The sequence below is a fragment of the Pavona decussata genome, unplaced genomic scaffold, assembly GCF_977016875.1.
Source record: "Pavona decussata unplaced genomic scaffold, jaPavDecu1.1 SCAFFOLD_366, whole genome shotgun sequence".
Classification (NCBI taxonomy): Eukaryota; Metazoa; Cnidaria; class Anthozoa; order Scleractinia; family Agariciidae; genus Pavona; species Pavona decussata.
The window spans coordinates 242,501-263,856 of NW_028145742.1; the positions used below are offsets into that span (position 1 = coordinate 242,501).

A 21,356-nucleotide genomic window follows, 5' to 3' on the forward strand; every position below is an offset into this window, starting at 1 on the left:
ATTTATGCCCACCACAATCTGATCTCGTATCAGAGAATCCTTAATCGCCCCGAAATCGCAGTATTCAGCTTTTCTTCTGAGATCTGTAACAAATATGTCAAACGAGCGATCTTCTTGAATGGTCATTCTGAAGACGTATCGTTCGTAGGTTGTGTTCTTACGAGGAACACAATACGTTTCAAGCGCCGTTAAAATACCTGCAACAGTCCTTTCCGTGATATTTACGGGAATGTTTGGTAGGGTTTTGAGCACCCGTCTTGCTTTGATCCCGAGAATACTTTGGATAGTTGCTATCTGTATGGCATCGTCCTTTTCGTGAAGGCCACTCGATATCCGATACAATTCCCACGCTTCCTTCCATTCCTTCCACACATCTGCGAGATTGAGACTATCAATATCCAATTCTGAGGGAGGTTTGATACGTTCCATGTCGGAGTTGGGAGTCAGAGAGGTTTCTTTTAAAGAGATCCTGGTACCATGTTATGAGTACGAGAAAATACACATCCACAAGCTTCAACTTCAAGAGCTTTATTACAGTACTTTTACTCCACACGTGATCCTTAAGATCACATTACAATACCTTGCACAGGACAACCAACTTATCATAACAATTGTGAAGCAAGTTCGACGAATTTATGTAAAGTACAAATATAGCTGTGTTTTTTATAATTGCATTGTTACAAGATGAACAAACTGACTGATTACTTTGTTGTATAAGAAAAAGGGATTTTAATTCCTCCGTCATCATACCAACTGTATCCAACGTAAATATGTCACTAAATACAGCATCTGCAGACATTGCGGCAAATGAGTTACAATGTTGTCTTAGATAAACCCAAACAGGTTCTCGAACTACTGTCATTTCTGTTTGTACATCATGGTTTTCTAACTGTAGACATGCGTCAAATAAAGTTTGAAAAAACTCATTACGTTCGATGTCTTTCAGAGAATCTTTAAAAATAGCAACGCTAAGTTCAAGAAAACAATCTACCGCACATGAAAACTTGCCTGAATGAGTAAGGCAATAATTCATGAAATGTCTTCTAGCATTTGTTCCCTGTTGTGACAGTTCACTGATGGAAGAGGTCTTGGAATTTGTTGCTTTATTGATGAATATATTTCCATTAATAATATGTGCTTCTTTGTTTGAAATAACGCAAGGATCGAAGAGTCCACGTAAAGCAATGACACGAGGATAAGGATTGGTCTCTATATCGCTAGATTCCTTTGCACTGACATGTGTCATTTCATGATTAACATTTTTAAAAGTCCTTTCTTTTTTCGATGCAAGATATTTGCTTGTGCAGTTTTCCATAGCTTTCCTGATGCTACAAAGTACTGTTTTTCGTAATGAAGCTACTTTCATAATTTGATAAAGAAAAGACGATTTTGGGACAGTTTTTAAAACATACTTTCTAGCCAATTTTCTGTTTCTCCTTTTTAAACCCTTCTTTAGAGCTCTTAATGGGATTCTACTGGGTTCTCGATAATGATGCCGTCTTCTTTTAGTAACCCTTTTGATATTATTAATAAACAATGCAAATAGTGACCTACAAGTACTGCATTTCACTTTTTTATTCATGTCAAGCATTGTTAAATACTCTGTAACTATTTTTGTCCCACTCTTCTTCACAGTTCTTTATTGTGTAATTCACTGTCTCTTTTGTTTCAATATCGCACTGTTTGTTTTATGTCACACTCTTTGTTTTGCAAGGTTTGCAAGGTTTGTATAGCTGTGAATATCTGTTAATTTCTTGTTCAATGTGTTACAGTTGCAACAACCAAGTGGCTGCTACTTATTGTTGTAACAACCAGGTGGCTGTTACGATGGGTGTAGCAACCGAGTAGTTGCTACGATGGGTGTTCTGTTGTAACAACCGAGTGGCTGCTACGATGGGTGTTGTAACAACCGAGCGGCTGCTACGATGGGTTGTTGGGTTTTCTGTTTTGACAATCAGCTGACTGCTGCGCTGGGTGTTCTGTTATGACAACCAGCTGACTGCTACGCTTTGTGGTCGCTACGTTTTCTGCCACTGAGTGCTCTTGTAACAAACAGTCCAGCACTATGTGGGTGCTACGTTTTGTAGGCCTTCCTTTCTAACAATCAGTTGGTTTCACTCTCAGGAAGAAATTCAACCTCAACAACTTACACCTGCAAAACAAAACCAAAAAAAGACAATCTGTTAAAATTGAAAGAAAAACTAACTGCTGAAAACTAATCAGAATTATTTTACTAAAATAAAACAAAATACAGTATATGAGCAACTCAGAAAGCTAGCATGAGATTGTTTTGCTGACCTTCCATTATGTTGCGTGACATCATACTGGAAGTTGCTTATGATTAGGTAATTACCGATACGCCACAGAGACCTGACTTCCGGCTACTTCGACTTGTCCAAGTGTACCATTTTAGCATTGGGAAAAACATTTCTACCAGTGCCATTGAGATTATTGAATAGTTTTACTTAAAAACTCTGCTAAGCTTCTGGAGAGGGGGTCATTTAATTTCAGGCCTCATCAAAGGGGGATTATTAGAGAAAGGCGCCAGTAATCGATAAGAGGGACCTATTTATCGCTTAACCTCCACCCTGTGAGGTCGAGGGATTATAGAGCGTTTTTCTTTCTTTTTCCTGCAGGGATTTGACGTCCTTGCCAACACTGTTTTGGCTTATTTGGCGCCAATCTGTAAAAAGGAAACACGCAAGTACGCACAAAAAAAATCGACTCCAATTAGGTGACATGAGCCCAGTTTATATAAAAAAGTGTTAAATTAGTTGTATTTATTATCAATGGGACAATAATTACAGTCGAACCTCCCGTAAGCGACTACCCATAATGTCAAGGATATGAGTTCGCGTACCGGAGGTGGTCGCTTGCCAGAGGTCAGACCACAGGGGGGGGGGGGGGGAGGGGGGTTGGGGCCTAAATTTCGGGTAATTTACATATGGTAATTGCGGACACCCTTTTGTCAGTGCTTATTGAAATCCAAAGTAAAAACTTTTCTTTAGACTGCCTGATTTAGGAACAAAAAGTAAACGGCAATGTTACATTTCAAGCGTAACACATCAACAACTTTGGCATTTGTTTGTTTGTTTGTTGCATAATCCAGTTGACGTTCTTTATCGCCACAATTTTTCGTTGGATGATACATAGCCTGCGAGCAAGCTCTCTTGGGGGTGGAGAACTTGCTCGCAGGCTAGATGATACAAGGTTAAGAGAGTCATCACCGGTCGTGCATGTACATGCATGCTATTTACAAGATGAGAGAGTTTCTTTCCTATAAGGGATTCAGATTAAAGTTTATTTCAGTGTGCACTATAGTGCATTATATGTTATCATTTGTTTCAATGTCGGGAGACACTTCCGGTAGCTCCGGCTGTGAGACTTTTTAAAACACTTTTTATTAAAATACGGTATCCGCTGTAATGATGTGGGCCGATATGTTACAGTCAATTTTCGCCCGTGATAGAAACAACAGATTGTGTGTCAAGTGAAAATTTTAAACAATCATCTCTAAAAATGGTCGCTTACGGGAGGTGGTCGCTTACGAGAGGTGGTCGCCTACGAGAGGTTCCATCTATAGTGATTTGATTGAAAACTTTTGGTATTTTGGAAAATTGGTCGCTAATGAGGGGTGGTCGCAAAGGGAGGTTCGACTGTATTTCAAATAATAGTAAAACTTTGCTGTTATTATCCTTTGTTCGATATAGCGAGAAAAAACTCTACCAAAGATTTCTAAATTACACGTACTTCACATAAGCCGTAAATACACGAGGTAACTTTCCCTACCACGCGATGTAATTAAAAATACAGAACATGACGTTATTGTTTTGCCCATCAGGCTCTCTTGTTTTTCCATAGAGGGCCTATAGGGATTTCTAGTGATGTTACGGTAGACGAGTTCCCCGTTACGACATAATAGAAAACGTTGCATCACGCATGCAGTCACATTTCCGAATATAGGGCATTGTTATAATTAGAGCGGCTGCACATGAGAGTTAAGTCATGAAAATTCAAATACAGAGGTTGAGTATTACTGAGTCAACAGACGCTGCAATCGAGCAGTTTTACCTAAACGGGTTCTTGTTTCATATATTACATTAGCCTGTGACAAGACAGGAAGAGGAAGCTCATCCTCTCTTGCCTGTGAACAGGGTCCCAAGTTTGTCGGGTACAGCGCGAAAAGAAAAATAATGAACGTTGTTGAAGCTTCATTTCCTCAGAAACAACAATTGAGTCTTTGGTATGCTACCAAATGCAGTCTTAACACAAAAGTATAAGGATGACAGCTTCCTCGATCGTCGCTTTAAAGATAAATTAAAAACCATCAAATAAGAAAGTATGTATAAAAAAAATCGACCCTTTTTCAATTAATGCCAGTTGAGATAAATTACAAACCACAACCTTGCCGTGAAACACACGAGTGAACGTAAACTCTGAATATATAAACCGAGATGTGCAGCACACGTTTCGCCTATTTGCCATTTCGTACAGAATACCGCTATTACAAGCTATATCAACCATACAGAGTCTAGGTAAAAGTAGTTACCTCTAACAGTAATTGGTGTCCTCCTCGAAAAAGATCTCTAAATACGACTAATGAAAACGTTTCGAATTCAACGCCAATCGCAAATTACAATTGTTACCATCTAACTAAAGGTTTAACTTGCTATTCGCCGTCTTTATCAACGTAGATTGCACCATTTCAACGTCACCTTGTACCCAGATTGATTACACCATTTCAGTGTAAACTTGTACCCAGATTGATTGCACAATCACAAAGTAACATTGTACCCAGATTGTTTGCACCATCACAACGTAACCTTACACCGAGATTGTTTTCATAGCAGGCAATAACATAATTGATTTTTCGCTCAAAACACCGTACATCATTCCTCCAGAGTGCATCTTGAAAAGATTAGATAGCATTTCATATTGACCAAGCTTGTTAAGAGATCATTTATTGAGGGAAATTATGACTTTTCAAAAGTTAATTTTCAGTCAATTTCAAAAGTTGCTAATGATATCGTAATCGTAAGGTCACAGCAATCTCAGAGATACCGGAAATTCTCGTGAAGCAATCTGAGCTGAAAGAAAAAAGCATCACTCAGGCTAAAGATAACGGATATCATCCAAATTCATAAAATCCTATCAGCGTTTTCCATGTGTGCATGCAATAGTAGTATGAGTCACAAAGATAGCGTAATGTTGTTTCACCCACCGACGTTTTCGTCAGATACCCCTCCTACCGGTCTGTTTGACGAAATTCTCATCTTTTGTTATTGTATGAAATCACAGCTAACGAAACTAGAGGCGAACTTCATATACTTACTGTTGGTAGCAGAAAACAAAGTAATTAGTTAGTCTGAAGTATCTGTTTGTGAGACGTCAGGCGACAATCGAAAATGAAAGTAATTTGTTCCCCTAAGGATGTTTATTCTCTGACGTATGCGTCTATTTTCACAAAAATAATCATAAGGTCAAAAATGCGCAATGACCCGCACATTTCTCCTCCCGTTATTTGTTGTGAAAATGTTACTTAAGCCTCAAGGCTGTTTAAATCAGATGTTTGAAAAAGAGAACTTAATACAGTCGGTACACGAGCAATATTTGATGCGTTTATGGATAAACTGACAAGGTCCATCGTATTAAAGCTTGAATAACGCGTTGCGTGATGACCTGGGGAGTGTTGACGTTAGCCTGTTTCATTTATTTTTTAGAAATGGAAATGTTGATAATCACGCGAGCGACGACGAGTGACATGACAGATCGTTGACTTGCAAAACAATGTTTGTAATACCTCAGGAAACATTCCAACACACCGTAGTATTGCAAAAATGGCCATTCTGCTGCTGTAGCGTCCCATTTTTGTTGTACATAGACGTATTCAATAAGAAACTTACTGTATTTGCCAATGAATAGATCATTAAAGAGGGGAAAAGTGCTGTAAGGTAAAAAACAAAGAGATGATCAAATGCCCCGATGAAGAGGGTCCTAAGTCGGGTATAGCGCGAAAAGAAAAATGATGAACGTTGTTGAAGCTTCCTTTCATCAGAAAGAACAATTGAGTCTTTGGTATGCTACTAAATGCAGTCTGAACACAAAAGTATAAAAAAACAGCTTCCTTAATCGTCGCCTTTTAAGATAAATTACAAACCACAACCTCAGTTGTTCCGAATCACAGACGTAAACGTTAACCATAAATTAACCTATAGGAATATTTGTGATTTCGTAGTAAACATCGTTATCAATTTATTACAAGCTAGCATTCATCCACAACCTTGTAATTATTTAGTACATCAACAAAACCGGCAGAGTCAACACAAAAGCAGTTACCTCAAGCTGCAGCGATTGACGTTCTTCTTGAAAAGATTCTTTCTCAATACGACTACTGAATACTTTTCGAACCCAACGTCACACACAAATTGATTATACGAAGAGTTTAAATAATGGAAATTGCTTCACTTGCAAATTTAAACTGCAGAGAATAAAATGGTACAAAACGATGAACGTTGTTGAAATTTTGTCAGCTAAAAAATCAGTGAAGTCTTTGATATGTTACGAAACGCAGTCTAACTCAGAAGTATATAAAAAAAAATCGACGTTTTTTCAATTAATGCCAGTTGAGATAAATTGCAAACCACAACCTTGCCGCGAATCACATGAGTGAACGTAAACTCTGAATAAACCGAGATCTGCAGTACACGTTTCGCATATTTGTCATTTCGTACAGAATACCCAGGGGCACCCAATGGAATATTTCGGTAAAACATCTGTTGGGATGGAAGGTCCCCTGAAAATTTCGAAAGTTTTTTTCTAACGATGCCCTAGACTTTTCGAGGGTTTTCGGAAAACCATCAAGTTGCCCTAGAATCTTCGGAAATGATGTGCTCACGTTTTATAACTCACATAATTTTCAAATGGTTAGTTTTGTCCGCTAAAATTTTCGTCCGTCGTAACTATTCTAAAAGCTGACAAAATTTCCGGTGAGGAATTGAGGTATTATCAGGAATTTACATTATTTAGCTCCGACCGTGTGTATAATTTTATCCCTTAACGTTTTTGGAGAAAAAGGTTTTACGCCTATAATATTCGGAGCTTTTGTATTCCCTAAAATTTTCGCTTAATTTTGGTAGTCACAGGTATAGCCAAAAGCGCCCCCTAAAATTTTCTAATGAAACTATGACCATTACGTGTCCTAGAATGTTCTGCAAGACCTATCAGGATGGCTAAAACTTTCAGATGAGACAAAAAAGCCCCTCAGACTTCCCACACGACCAAAGTTCCCCTAGCATATGCGAACAGATAAATATTTTTAGGGCAGCTCCAAATTTCCCAAACAGGCTTCTAAAGCAAACAGAGATCCATTTTAGGCACTTCTGACTTATTTAGGAAGATTTGGTCGTTGGGTGCTCCTGAATACCGCTATTACAAGCTATATCAACCAAACAGAGTCTAGGTAAAAGCAGTTACCTCAAGCAGTAATTGATGTCCTCCTCGAAAGGGATCTCTAAATACGACTAATGAACACGTTTCGAACTCAACGCCAATCGCAAACTACAATTGTTACCATTTAACTAAACGTTTAACTTGCTATTCGCCGTCTTTATCAACGTAGATTGCACCATTTCAACGTAACCTTGTGCCCAGATTGATTGCACCATTTCAGTGTAAACTTGTACCCAGATTGATTGCACAATCACAAAGTAACATTGTACCCAGATTGTTTGCACCATCACAACGTAACTTGTTTTCATAGCAGGTAATAACATAATTGATTTTTCGCTTCAAACACGGTACATTATCCCTCGGCCAGAATGCACATAAACTTGCAAAGATAGCATTTCATATTGACTAAGCTTGTTAACGGATCGTTTATTGAGTGAAATTATGACTTTTCAAAGGTTAATTTTCAGTCAATTTCAAAAGTTGCTAATGATATCGTAATCGTAAGGTCACAGCAATTTCAGAGATAGCGGAAATTCTCGTGAAGCAATCTGAGCTGAAAGAAAAAAGCATCACTCAGGCTAAAGATAACGGATATCATCCAAATTCATAAAATCCTATCAGCGTTTTCCATGTGTGCAATGCAATAGTAGTATGAGTCACAAAGATAGCGTTCAGTTGTTTCACCCACTGACGTTTTCGTCAGATACCCCTCCTACCGGTCTGTTTGACGAAATTCTCATCTTTTGTTATTGCATGAAATCACAGCTAACGAAACTAGAGGCGAACGTCATATACTTACTGTTGGTAGCTTTCTTGAGGAACAAATGACCGCAGAAAACAAAGTATTTAGTTAGTCTTGCAAGCTTATGTGCACTCTGGAGGGATGATTGTTGAGAACTTAGCCCCGTCCACTAGGGTTTCTTCCCGAACTTATAACTACGACAATCAGTAGAGTCGATTGTACCACTCTTTTTTTAATCTCTTCTGGTTCACGTATCAGTATTCACTTTTACAACAGGCGTGTAAGAGCTACTCTGAACACACACAAAAAAACGCTTGGTTTTACACGGGTACATTAGGAATCTGATTGGTCGTTGCTAGGTGATAATCAAAAAAGGTCAATCAAATGTCTGTCACCAAAATGTTCATTGTCTCTTGATGTCTAGACTTATTTCAAACAACTGTCACGCGCGCACACGAAGTCATTAAGTCTCCGACACACTCCCCCATGCAGCATTGTATGCAAGGGTGCATTTACTTAGGAGACTTAAAGAAAACTATAAGACGATTCCAAAACGAGGAAAAAGTCAAATCAAAAAATTTGCTACCAATCACTTTTTTCAAGTTCATAATTGTTCAGTTTCTTCATCATCCGCAATTTCCTTGATTCTCTCAGCTGCCGCAGCCGCAGCGGCTCTTCTCGGTCTGAAAATTGGCGCGTCAGAGTTCAACTGCTGTTCTGCTCCTGCTGGAACTGTGGGCTCACACTGCAACTCTAGGGGATAGAGGTGCTGAACAGGACGCTCTAAGACTCCTTTACTTGTTCTCAGCTGCACTGCACGGATGTGGCCGTCACGTCCTGGATAAGTCTGCTGGACAACCGCTAGTGGCCATTTTCCGCGATTCTTGGTGTCAGATCGCACTAACACTGTGTCGCCAACTCTGACTTGGTAGTTAGCTGTCTTGTGGACAAGGTTATGGCGCTCTCTCAAGGGTCTCAGGTATTCACGCTGCCATCGGTTCCACATGTGATTTTTGCAAGTCTGCAAGAATTTGGCTCGTTTCCGCAAATTCGTGTCTTCAATTCTCCAGGTCTGTTCCTCAGGAAGCTGGTTAGTTCGCTGGAACATAAAACTGGCTGGTGTCAGGATCGGTAACTCTACATCGTCTTCAACGTAACTGAGTGGGCGACGGTTCACTTGAGTCTCTACATCAAGGAGCACTTCAGTTAGTTCATTCCAGGACAGGGTAGCTCCCCCTATCACCTTGTACATCGTTGTCTTGACGATACCGATTAAGCGTTCAAATTGGCCGCCCCACCAAGGGGCGCGGCTGAGATTGAATTTCCACTGTATGTCATGGGACTCAAGGAAGCCTTGAAACTGCTCGTCACTTCGTACTTGCTTTAACCACTTGGCTGCCTTGACAAATGTGCTGCCATTATCAGAGTAAATGACAGTCGGGCGTCCTCGTCTGGCTATGAGGCGTTTAAGACAGGGCAGGAACGTACTAGTTTCCAGGTTGAGAACCAGCTCTAGGTGTACCGCTCTTGATAGACTGCACGAGAATATCACCAAGTATGCTTTCCCTTGTCGTTTCTGGTTCAGTTTGTAGCAGATTGGTCCTGCGAAGTCGGTTCCGATGACCTCAAATGCTGCTCCACCATGAGTACGGTCTGTGGGTAGTGGTCCAGGGGGTGGTACTGTTAAAGGTAACACTCTGAAGCGTTTACAGCCCCAACACGCAGATCGCACAGACTTCACTATCTGTCTCAGAGTTGGGATCCAGTATTCTTCACGGATCGCTGCCATGGTGAGGGACACGCCCCCATGTAAGGTCTCGGCGTGAATCCGCTGTACAAGTTTCCTGGTGAATAGGCTGTCGGCTGGCAAATAGACTGGGTACTGTCCTTGGATTCTGCCATGACATTCTAGCACTCCGTCGGCATTTGGAACGAGGTTGAGCGTACGCCTGGTCTGTTGAAAGTGAGGCTTCTGTGTGTCTTGGGACTGGACTCTTTTGATCCACCAATTCCTCGTCTCTTGTAAGTCTTCATTTGTTAGAGGTCCTTTGCGTGCTCTGTGAGTTGTGAAACGTCGCACCCAAGCTTGGATGCGCAGAGTTCGACGGAGGTCATGGCGCTCGAGTAGTTCGACGAACACGTTTCGTTCTTGTTTAGGCTTTTCATTTGCTAGGCTAAGCACTTCTCTAATTACTTTCGCCTCTTCTTCTGACGCTTGAGTTTTCATTGTGACTGGATTCTCTGGCCACATTTCAGGATCACGTAGCCACGTCGGTCCATTCCACCAGAGCTCTGCATTGGCAACCTGGCCTCCTCGGCTCGCCAGGTCTGCTGGGTTGTCAGTAGTGGGCACATGCCTCCACTGGATCTGTGAGTGTTGTCTTATCTTCTGCACGCGGTTGGCGACAAACTGTCGGTACTGGCCATTTCCTACAATCCAGTGGAGGGCGACGGTGCTGTCCAACCAACCGTAGACCGTGGGCTCAGGTAGGTCTCTCAGTGCGTTTCTCACGTTTGCAACTAAATTGGTAGCCATGTGTGCGCTGACCAACTCCAACCTTGGGACGCTTAGTTCCTTCTTGGCTAATCTTGATTTCGCTGTAACAAGGGTTTGAGTGATTCCGTCTTCTTGACGTACGACTGAGTACACTACTGCTCCGACCCCATGGGTTGACGCATCTCCAAAGACATGCAACTCAACTGAATTAACCGGTTGCTGGTACAGTGCTAATGCTCTTCGTGTGGTTACTTCCGCCGGAAGTGACTGCTCCCACTTCTGCCAGCGTGTGCGGAGATTCTCTGGGATAGTTGCGTCCCAAGATACTTTGTAGTCGCACGCTTCACGATATATTTGTTTCCCTTGCAGCGTAGTAGGGGACGCTAGACCGAGGGGGTCATAGACTTTCGCTAGTTTGGATAGGATTTCACGTTTTGTCGGTGCGCTACTTTCACTTGGGAACTGCACGGAGATAGTATCTTCAGATTTGTTCCACTTCACACCCAACAGCTTAGTTTCACTTGGCTTGTTTAATAATTGCTGTTTGGCATAGGACTGATCTTCACTTGTTTCAGGTTGGGAGCTGTCTTCTCCTTGTGTAGGTTGAGGATTGCCTTCTAGCTGAGGATAGTTTGAGTGCCACTTGTGAAGCTCAAATGTAGCGTCGCTCATGATCTCTTGCGCGAGTTTCTTGCGTGTTTGTGCTTGTTTTACATCTTGACCGCCTGTCAACAGGTCATCGACGTAGAAGCTTCGGCGTAGTCGCTCTGCCTCCTCCGGGTATTTCTCAGCCCAGGTGTCGAGATGACATTCAAGAACCCCGCCTAGTAGAAAGGGCGAGGGGGCGAGCCCGAAGAGTACTCTCGTGAATCGGTATGTCTGCACGTCGGAGTTGAGATCAGCTTGCCAATGGAAACGGAGTGCATCTCGTTCAATCTCGTGAATCCGGATTTGTAAGAAAGCTTTCTTAATGTCCCCCGCTAAGACTACTGGGTAGGCTCTCTGCTGGATGAGTACGTCCCATAGTTTGTTTTGCAGTGCAGGTCCTGGGTACAGGCAATCGTTCAGTGATGGTGCATCGGGTGTCGCTCGAGCGGAGGCGTCATAGACGATTCGCATCTTTGTAGTTTCGGCGGACTTGCGTATTACGCTCTTGTGAGGGATGTAAAATTCTTTCAGTGGTTGTGCAGGTGAGATAGGGGGTGCCTTTTCGATGACGCCTTCTGTCAGCTGCTCTTGAATTATCGCGTCGTATTGTTCCGTTAATCCATCGCGCTGAAGTTTTCTGCTAAGATTCTTGAGTCGTTTTAAGCTCCCTTCCTTGTTCGAGGGCAATTCTGTGTGGTTAGCTTTCCACGGGAGGGTGGTCTCGTACCAGCCCTCTGGCGAGCGCGTCAAACGTTCTTTAAACTCGTCAAACACCATTGACTGGTCATGATCTGGCATGTCACGCAATCCCAAAACGTCCAGCCTGCACAGTTCTTCATAGTTGCTTTGACTTGTCTGGGTGAGCAGCATGGTGTTCTTGTCAAACTCCGTTCCCGGGGACATTAGGAACCATCCGAACTTAGTGAGTTCCGCGATTGGGTCATTTTCTTGCCCGATTCTCGGCTTTGTTTCAGTTTTAATTCTAGCGTACTCCCCGCTGCCAAGCACCACATGAACTGGTAGAGACGCTTTTGTGTCATCATCGTTTACATTAACACCTTTCAAATGCGAGTACTTGGCAATTAGCGCGCGATAATTGGGGTTTCCAATGGACAACAGTTCTGTCTTGTCTACTTTGGTCGCTTTGACTGACAGCGAGAACTGATGGTTGACAGCTTGTAACTGGAGATCGTAGACTTCGAGTTTGGCAACTTTTGAGGTCATTAGCATATCTATCGTTTTCGTCTGGGCTTCAGTGGGCTTCACGCGAAGTAATTCGATCAGTTTCGCTGATACGTACGAGCTCCCAGCTCCAGAATCGATAAGCGCTCGGCACTTGATACCATTGACTTCAATCACAATCACAGGGAACAGACCTTCGCCGGTTTGGTTTGTTGTCAAGGCGACTCCTCTTGCAGGCGTTGGTTGATTAGACTCCTGGGTGGGCGTTTCACAAATGGACGTGCGGTGACGCTTGTGGCATTGTTGACAGCCGGATCTGCTGGGACAATAGATGGCGCGATGGTTTCCTAGGGTACAATTAAAACACAGGCTTGTCTTCGATCAGCGACACTTGCTATTTTAGTACATTCGGCGGCTCTGTGATCTTCACCGCAGTAAACGCAAGGCCAACAGCGGGGCTTCGAGTCGGCGTCGCGTCGCGCATGAAAAATTCTTGAAGGGCGTATCGGGGGGCGCATGTTCCTTTTCACTTGTTGTTGTTCTTGCTCACGTTCGCGTTGGCTTGTGTCAACTGGATTTCTTCTTATCCACAGACGAAGAGCTTCGGACAGTTGTGGGAAGTCCCATTTCTCCCAGTCTGGATCGGTCCGGACCAGATCTCCCCGGATTGCTGGCAACTTGTCTAGCGTCATGGACACCGCCCCATTCACTTGCTCGAGTTTCTTCATTGTCTGCAACGCTTGTACACAATATGTTAGCTTCTCGCCAAATTCGCAGATTTTCTTCGGACTCGCGTTCGGTACTGTAGGCAGATCCAAGATTTCTTTCGTGTAGGCCTTGACTATCTCGGACTCCTTTCCGTATTTCTCTTGCAGGATACTCTTCGCCCTATTGTATCCTTCGGAAGTGAAGGGCAGTGCTTCGATTGAGCGCTTCGCCTTAGTGTCCAAGAGTTCTCTTAAATACGAAAACTTGGTAATCGCTGCTACACTTGTTTTGTCAATCGTTTCCGAGAACTGTCCCCAGAATCGCGGCCAGTCGATGAAGCTTCCGTCAAATTTTATAATCACCAGTTTCGGTAATTTCGCTTGTATGCCCGCGCTAGGTGTCGTGGCTTGTTGGGGGTGTGGCGCAGTTTGGATCTCTGCCTGCATCTCTAGCTTCGTTTTATGAAACTTCAGTTGCTCTTCTTGGGCAATCGCTTGCGCTTCTCTTTTTCGTTCTTCGATCCATGTGCGCGCTTTCTCTACTTCGCAGTCCGCTTTTCCCAGTTGTGCGTCGATCTCAGTGTTCCAAGCCTCGATGTCTGTAATCTCTTCTTTCTTTCCGATTTTTGTCGCTTCCAATTCCAGACGCATTCGATTTATTTCAGTAGTGAGGGACCGTAAAGACGAAAGATGTCTCTCAATGGCTTCTGCGTTTTCTGCTTCTAGAACAGTGTTCGTTTTTCCGATAGTCATTTTTAGCTGGGTGAACTTGATGTCCAAACTTGCTTCGGTCGCCTCCATTTCTTCGTTCTTCACTCGGACAGCAAAAAATCAGGACTAATTATACTTACAAACTGGTCCTTATTCCTTCTTCAGTAATCCCGTTGCCGGAGGTGCCACGTGTTGAGAACTTAGCCCCGTCCACTAGGGTTTCTTCCCGAACTTATAACTACGACAATCAGTAGAGTCGATTGTACCACTCTTTTTTTAATCTCTTCTGGTTCACGTATCAGTATTCACTTTTACAACAGGCGTGTAAGAGCTACTCTGAACACACACAAAAAACGCTTGGTTTTACACGGGTACATTAGGAATCTGATTGGTCGTTGCTAGGTGATAATCAAAAAAGGTCAATCAAATGTCTGTCACCAAAATGTTCATTGTCTCTTGATGTCTAGACTTATTTCAAACAACTGTCACGCGCGCACACGAAGTCATTAAGTCTCCGATGTACGGTGTTTTGAGCGAAGATCAGATAGCATTTCATATTGACTAAACTTGTTAAGAGATCATTTATTGAGGGAAATTATAACTTTTCAAAGGTTAATTTTCAGTCAATTTCAAAAGTTGCTAATGATATCGTAATTGAAGATCACAGCAATTTCAGAGATAGCGGAAATTCTCGTAAAGCAATCTGAGCTGAAAGAAAAAAAGCATCACTCAGGCTAAAGATAACGGATATCAACCAAATTCATAAAATCCTATAAGCGTTTTCCATGTGTGCATGCAATAGTAGTATGAGTCACAAAGATAGCGTTATGTTGTTTCACCCACCGACATACCCCTCCTGTTTGACGAAATTCTCGTCTTTTGTTATTGTATGAAATCACAGCTAACGAAACCAGAGGCGAACGTCATATACTTACTGTTGGTAGCTTTCTTGAGGAACAAATGACCGCAGAAAACAAAGGGATTAGTTAGTCTGAAGTATCTGTTTGTGCGACGTCAGGCGACAATTGAAAATGAAAGTAATTTGTTCTTTTAGGATATTTATTCTCTGACGTATGCGTCTATTTTCACAAAAATAATCAAAAGGTCAAAAATGCGCAATGACCCGCACATATCTCCACCGCTATTTGTTGTGAAAATGTTACTCACGCCTCAAGGCTGTTTAAATCAGATGTTTGAAAAAGAGAACTTAATACAGTCGGTACACGAGCAATATTTGATGCGTTTATGGATAAACTGACAAGGCCTATTGTATTAAAGCTTGAATAACGCGTTGCGTGATGACCCGGGGAGTGATGACGTTAGCCTGTTTTATTTTTTTAATTTTAGAAATGGATGAGTGACATGACAGATCGTTGTCTTGCAAAACAATGTTTGTAATACCTCAGGAAACATTCCAACACACCGTAGTATTGCCAAAATGGCCATTCTGCTGCTGTAGCGTCCCATTTTTGTTGTACATAGATGTATTTAATAAGAATCTTACTGTATTTGCCAATGAATAGGTCATTAAAGGGGGAAAATTGCTGTAACAAAAAAAACAAAGAGATGATCAAATGCCCCAGGGTAAATGGGTATTAACAAGTCTAATGCTCGACTACCGGAATGGACAGTGTGGGAAAATACCCAGTTATTTCCCGGGAGAGGGGGTGTCAGTCTCCCATCGTGTATCTAAAACTGTCCAACAAAGCACGATTTTTCTCGCCAGGAACTATCCAATTTCCACCGTTTTAAATGTCGACTGCTTCTTTGATGTTATTCTTTTGATTTACCGCTTCAAAATGGTTGCTTCGCAGATTGATAAAACTATCCTTGCTAATGGAATAGTTTGAGTAACGATGATCGCGTTCCATTACGATAAAAAGAAAAAAAAAGAAATCGACCCGTTTTTAGACACGGTATGCCCCTTCAGGGCATCCTGCGTAAATATTGTACATACGGTTAATTATTACTTGTAACTCGTGATAAGCATGTGACTTTCGTTTTCAAGATCATTTAGTCTCTAATTTCGTTCACTACACATTATTGTACAACTTGTTACGCGGGATGCCCTGAGGGGGCATACCGTGTCTAAAAACGGGACGATTTCTTTTTCTTCGTCGTAGCTACAAATCGCCACATTAATTTATTCATTAAACTCTCCCCTCTCCTACTCGGGATGTATTCTTCTGATTGTCTTCAACAACAGCCCGCCAATCAAAATCCATTCTTGTCGCTTATATCGCGAGGGAGGGGACCCACTCACCCCTACCTGTGTGACGTCAATGCATCATTTGATCTATTTATTAAAGACAGATTAAATTGTCGCGCATATTGTCTTAACATGTTGTGGACTCAAGTGTGCCGTTTTCAAACGGAAATTTCACCATTTTGAAGCAGTAAATCGAAAGAATAACTTCTAAGAAGCACCCGACAGGTAAAACGGTGGAAATTGGTGAGTTCTTAGCGAAGGAATCGTGCTTTGTTTGACAGTCTTAGATCAAACACGCGAGACTGAAAAGAGGTCATTGAGAAGCTTACGTTATCGTAATGGAATTTCACGAATTTCCGCTGATAGTCTGAGTCGCGTAACACAAGGGAAGCAACGTAACGCGATCGTCGTGACTCAAACTATTCCATTAGCAAGGATAGTTTTATAAATCGGCGAAGCATACAGTTGGAATAAATGAATCAGCCCCAGCATCACGCGTTATGCCAGTATAACAGGCATCTTGTTCTGGTTTATTTCTTCTCTTCGAGAGTATTTCGTCTTCATAATGACAACTACCAGTCCACCTAATCTTCGTTCTCGAGCTCGCGTTGATTACGCTGCACTTCATGACGGCCGTTTGGATCCGAGTGCAGCGCTGGACGCAGAACAGGACGTGTTCCACGACAGCTTCTCAGATTTACCTCGTGATAGTACTTCTTCTCCAGCGCCTCCGTCGCCTCGACAGGCTTTAGCAGACCAGCTGGCTGCAGCGAAGGCGGAACGACAATCGTTGACGGTCGAGGCCGAGCTGCGAGCCATGCAAGAGGAATTGGCCTCAATTCAAGCTGACAATAAACGCCTGCAGGCGAAAGCAAAGGCGCCATGGTCGTCGCAAGCAAAAGGGGGCGTTCCTTCGGTGGACCAAGTTCGTTCTATTCCCGATGTCTCCGCTCGTGTTGCTAATTAAAGAGCTGGACAAGCTGGGGCTCGACTCCGCCGCCTCTGATGAGAGCAGTTCCGCCGAGGATGATGATCTCGAGCGTCGTAAAACCAAGAAAAGATCGGAAGGTAAGAAGTCCGGGAAACTTTCCAAAGTGACAAGTCGCATAGTACAGCCGCAGTTATGGCCGCAGAGCGAGCTCAGTATATCATACGTTAGCAAGGATGTTAAATATGACGACCTTTCCTTACCTGAATTTGTTGCCGGTTACTCCTCCATTTTATCTTTGCCTTTACTGCCATCACAGGAAAAGCAGGCTCGAATGGAACATTTAACTACGCTCATGTATCTGGCCGCTCAATTCCCGTGGCCGATCGTTCGTGATTTTCATGCCGCCGTCTTATTTGAGATCGAACGAGGCCGGGCCCACTGGGGCGACTCCTTCCATCATTTGGAAAACCGTTTCTTGCACCGTTCCTACGCTGGGAAGGCTGGCTCGTCTGGCTCCGGAGACAAATCTTCTTCGGCTCGTGGCAATTTTTATTGCAAAGAGTGGCAAAAGGGCAAGTGTTCCCACAAGAATGATCACTATGGGCTTATTCGTAACGAGCGAAAATGGGTGAAGCACATCTGCGGTAAATGCTTCCGAACCGATCAAACTATCTCTCGCCATCCAGAATCATCTTCTACTTGTCCGTTACAGCCTGCAGATTCGTCTTCCCAAAACCTTCTGAGGAATGACTACCCGATTTTGATGAATACAGCTTTGACATTTTAACTGACTTTTTGCTATCTTCACCTTCCTCGCTTCCTGACCCGGAGGGGGAAGTCTTCTCTTGGTCTCTCGACAATTTTCCCATAGATGTTATGGGCGCGCGTGAGAACGTCTCCTTGCGATCTTCATCGATATCGCCATCGCTGGTTCCTGACAATCTTCCCCTCCGGGTGGACTGGGGTGCGCAGGAACAATCTTCAGATGACTTGTTCATGGTTGATTATACTTCATATTGTTTGAACTTGCATGAATGTGTTCGTGCTTCAGGTCTCCCGAATTTTCGCTCCACTCGGCGAGCCGTTGTTTCTCGTTTACACATCACTAAATGGCGGGAGTATCTCCAGCATTATTTTGATAACATTGTTTGCGATTTCCTAGAATTTGGATGGCCTATTGATTACCAGAATTCCACCTTCCCTGTCACAGATTCGCGCACACATCTGGGAGCGTTACAGTATCCAACTGCGGTGGACGCTTATCTTTCAACTGAGATCTTACGGGGTGCTGTGATTGGTCCTTTTGCCTCGAACCCGTTTTCAAGTGACATTGCTACTTCCCCACTGAACTCTGTCCCAAAAGCTGATTCGTCGGAGCGGCGTATTATTTTGGATCTGAGTTGGCCGCCAGGTACTTCTGTTAACGATGGGATTTCGTCACACTCCTATCTGGGACAGGACTTTGACTTGTATTACCCCACTGTTGATCTCATTGCCTCTAAAGTGAACACGTATGGACGCGGTTGTCTTTTATTTAAGCGTGCCTACCGTCAATTTCCCGTGGACCCTGGGGACTACAACCTGCTGGGATATTGTTGGCATGGCAACTTTTATTTTGACACTGTTTTACCTATGGGTCTTCGGATGGCGGCCATGGCTTGTCAACGCATTACGCGCTCGGTTTGCTTTATTTGTGAACAATCAGGTTATGACGTGGTAAGCTATTTGGATGACTTTATTGGTGTGTCCCTCCCATCTGAAACTTAGCATTTTCGTTTTCGTTCCTTCTAAACCTTACCCCGCCATACAGGAAGTTTTTCGCTGTAAGAGGGGGGTGAATAGGGGTATGTAAATCCGCCGATCCGCTAAAATTAATGACTGAATCCGTCGATCCGCTCAACAAATCAACTAAATCCGAATCCGCAAATTGTTTGCCGCGTTAGATGATACGCGAGATACAAAGCGACTTCAGTTGTTGTAGTTGCCTTGCGTGATATTGTGTTTTAGCGTTGAGGATGACTATCAACGAAATATTTATGTGACCAATGTCTGTATCGAAACAAAATCTTGCAGATACGAGAAAAAAAAAACAACCTTGAACTTCCTAACAACCAAAATCCAAAATCCGGGCCCCAAAACTGGATATAACCGCGATCCGCTGTGATCATAGGATCTGCAAATCCGTTAAAATTTCGCTCTGAGGCTAAAATAGTTACCAAATATATCCGCCGATCCGTAGACCTATTCACCCCCCTCCTGTAACCTAATCACTGAACACGCCTTTGTCTGGTTCCTGTTTCATTACAGGTTGTCAGGTTAATTCTGCTCAGCTGACAGCCAGCAGGTTCCGATCGATCATTGCCATTACAGCCCTACCAAACATTACCATGTTCATTTTTGTTTTTGTATAACAACCGAACATTTTGCCAGCCGCTTCGTCTATTTTTACACAATATTGGCCTCTTTTAACCAACCGTGTATTCTGTATATTTCAGGAATGTTTCTAAGATGCCAGGATTTATAAATAGATGTCATTTTAGCTACCAAAAGCGAAGCGCAAAGCAGTCGCAGTGACGAAACCAGAATGGAACGCAAAGCTGTTTTCCCGGTTCACGATAAGAACTTCCCTCCCGACCCCAGTCACGATTTTCCCGCGCGTCGAGGCACTAGCGAGGATTATAAACTGAATTATTAAACACCAAAAAAATCCAAACGAATGTTTTTATTAGGTATATGAGAAATAACAGACAGACTAAAATTTTGAAACACAAACAAACGGTATAAACTCTGAAACAGCTGGTGTCGCGTTACATCTAAAACGGGCTATTAAACAGACGGTAATATATAGCAGCGAGTGGAATCTTCGCTGTTTACGATCCTTTACCTAAAATCAATCAGTTCTTAGTTCGCTCAGTCCCTTCTATAAAGCTACATCTAGCAACGCTGAAAGTGGAAAGGTCAATACAACTGTGGTATAAAACTGAAGAAATCGGAATAAAATTTACTAGGAATTAATACGTGTAATTAAACAGCTACAATGCAACACGAAACTACAAAGTTACAGTTTATGATATTGCACGATTAAGTGAACATGTCTTCGAGGTCTTCTGCAAGGGCCTAGATTATAACATATAAAAGCTTGAGACGCCTACAGGGCCACAGCAGCTTGGTTCAGCTCCATCTTCTAAGAGCGAGCAATGGCCATTGGGCCAGGTCCCCCTCTCACTTCCTGCGCTGATTGCACCAACACACACAGCGGACAGCAGCAAGTCGCGATCAGGTCATTCACGAACGTACCATCGATGCCTTTCTCCTCGCGAATCTTGGATCGGATCTGCGCAATGGAAAATAAATCCACCAAAGGAACAAAGGTGGCGAGCCCGCACAGAACGCAGCTTTCTCCCACAGCCTCCGCGTTCTTGCCAGCGGTGTAGCAAGGGCAGAAATAGGTTATGATGCATGTTCCGCAGTCATCGAAACAACCAAACAATCCATGGGACCACTGCTTTGCCATAGTCGAGCGGAAAATCAGCGAAAAAGCGAAGTAAGGACGATGAAATTCAGACTTCTTTGATCAGACCACGTTGTAAATGTGCAGGCGAACAGGATAGCACCAGCTAAGGACAGCGCCTTGTCTCGCTTACACGTCATGACCGCACGTGATTGCCAACTGAAGTGAAACCGGAAATATCGTTTGACGGTAAGCAGACTCAATCGAGTATAAAATCACGTAAGCTACAGATGCTATAACTTTCAACTTTACTCATTGCTTCCATCGCCTAATATATTTGTCTAAACTGATTCTTGTAATATAAGTTTGAGAGGGAGTCAATAGAAAAGCAAAAAAAAATTGTATATCTGTTTAATGTGTTAGAAAAGGCGCGTGCATCCATTTTCCTCTGTTGTTTCTGGTGTTTCTGAGGTTTCAACAAAGTGCGGGAGAAATTTTACTATATTTACTCAAGATGTTGCCGCAGTAACGTATTTTGTTCCGAACGTTGAGTATAAATCGAAGAAAATTTCCATAATTCTTTTTTTTTTTTTTCCTGTATTGCCTAAGTCCACGTTTGATGGATTTTTCCTTTCACTTTCGACCACTTTCGATATGTATTCAGGGTTTCTAAGGATCCGTATTTCACCCTTCAAAGCACTCACAACATTATACGATCAGGTCATTCACGAACGTACCATCGATGCCTTTCTGCTCGCGAATCTTGGATCGGATCTGCGCAATGGAAAACAAATCCACCAAAGGAACAAAGGTGGCGAGCCCGCACAGA

At 42.8% G+C, this 21,356-nt stretch overlaps 3 protein-coding genes across 4 annotated transcripts; 1 reads left to right on the forward strand and 2 right to left on the reverse strand.

Annotated features, from left to right (window-relative positions):
• Positions 1 to 571: 571 nt before the first annotated feature.
• Positions 572 to 15,777, reverse strand: LOC146452534 (uncharacterized). The gene is made up of 3 exons (XM_085097737.1): positions 15,144 to 15,777; positions 4,550 to 6,041; positions 572 to 2,152 (listed from the first exon to the last, which is right to left on the reverse strand). Exon 3 carries the CDS (start codon positions 1,589 to 1,591, stop codon positions 572 to 574), a length of 1,020 nt encoding a protein of 339 aa, XP_084953863.1. The 5' UTR covers positions 1,592 to 2,152; positions 4,550 to 6,041; positions 15,144 to 15,777.
• On the reverse strand, positions 8,796 to 14,026 carry LOC146452535 (uncharacterized). Its single transcript, XM_085097738.1, has 2 exons — positions 13,069 to 14,026; positions 8,796 to 12,865 (listed from the first exon to the last, which is right to left on the reverse strand). Exons 1-2 carry the CDS (start codon positions 14,024 to 14,026, stop codon positions 8,796 to 8,798), a joined length of 5,028 nt encoding a protein of 1,675 aa, XP_084953864.1.
• A 1,231-nt stretch (positions 15,778 to 17,008) lies between the features above and the next one.
• Positions 17,009 to 21,328, forward strand: LOC146452536 (uncharacterized). 2 transcript variants are annotated; one of them, XR_014859681.1, is made up of 3 exons: positions 17,009 to 17,213; positions 17,393 to 18,792; positions 19,572 to 21,328. XR_014859681.1 is itself a non-coding variant. In XM_085097561.1 (2 exons), exons 1-2 carry the CDS (start codon positions 17,953 to 17,955, stop codon positions 19,581 to 19,583), a joined length of 852 nt encoding a protein of 283 aa, XP_084953687.1. In that variant the 5' UTR covers positions 17,028 to 17,952; the 3' UTR covers positions 19,584 to 21,328. The 2 variants fall into 2 exon arrangements, 1 of the variants encoding a protein (XP_084953687.1); XM_085097561.1 differs by having other exon boundaries at positions 17,028 to 18,792.
• The last annotated feature ends 28 nt before the right edge of the window (positions 21,329 to 21,356 follow it).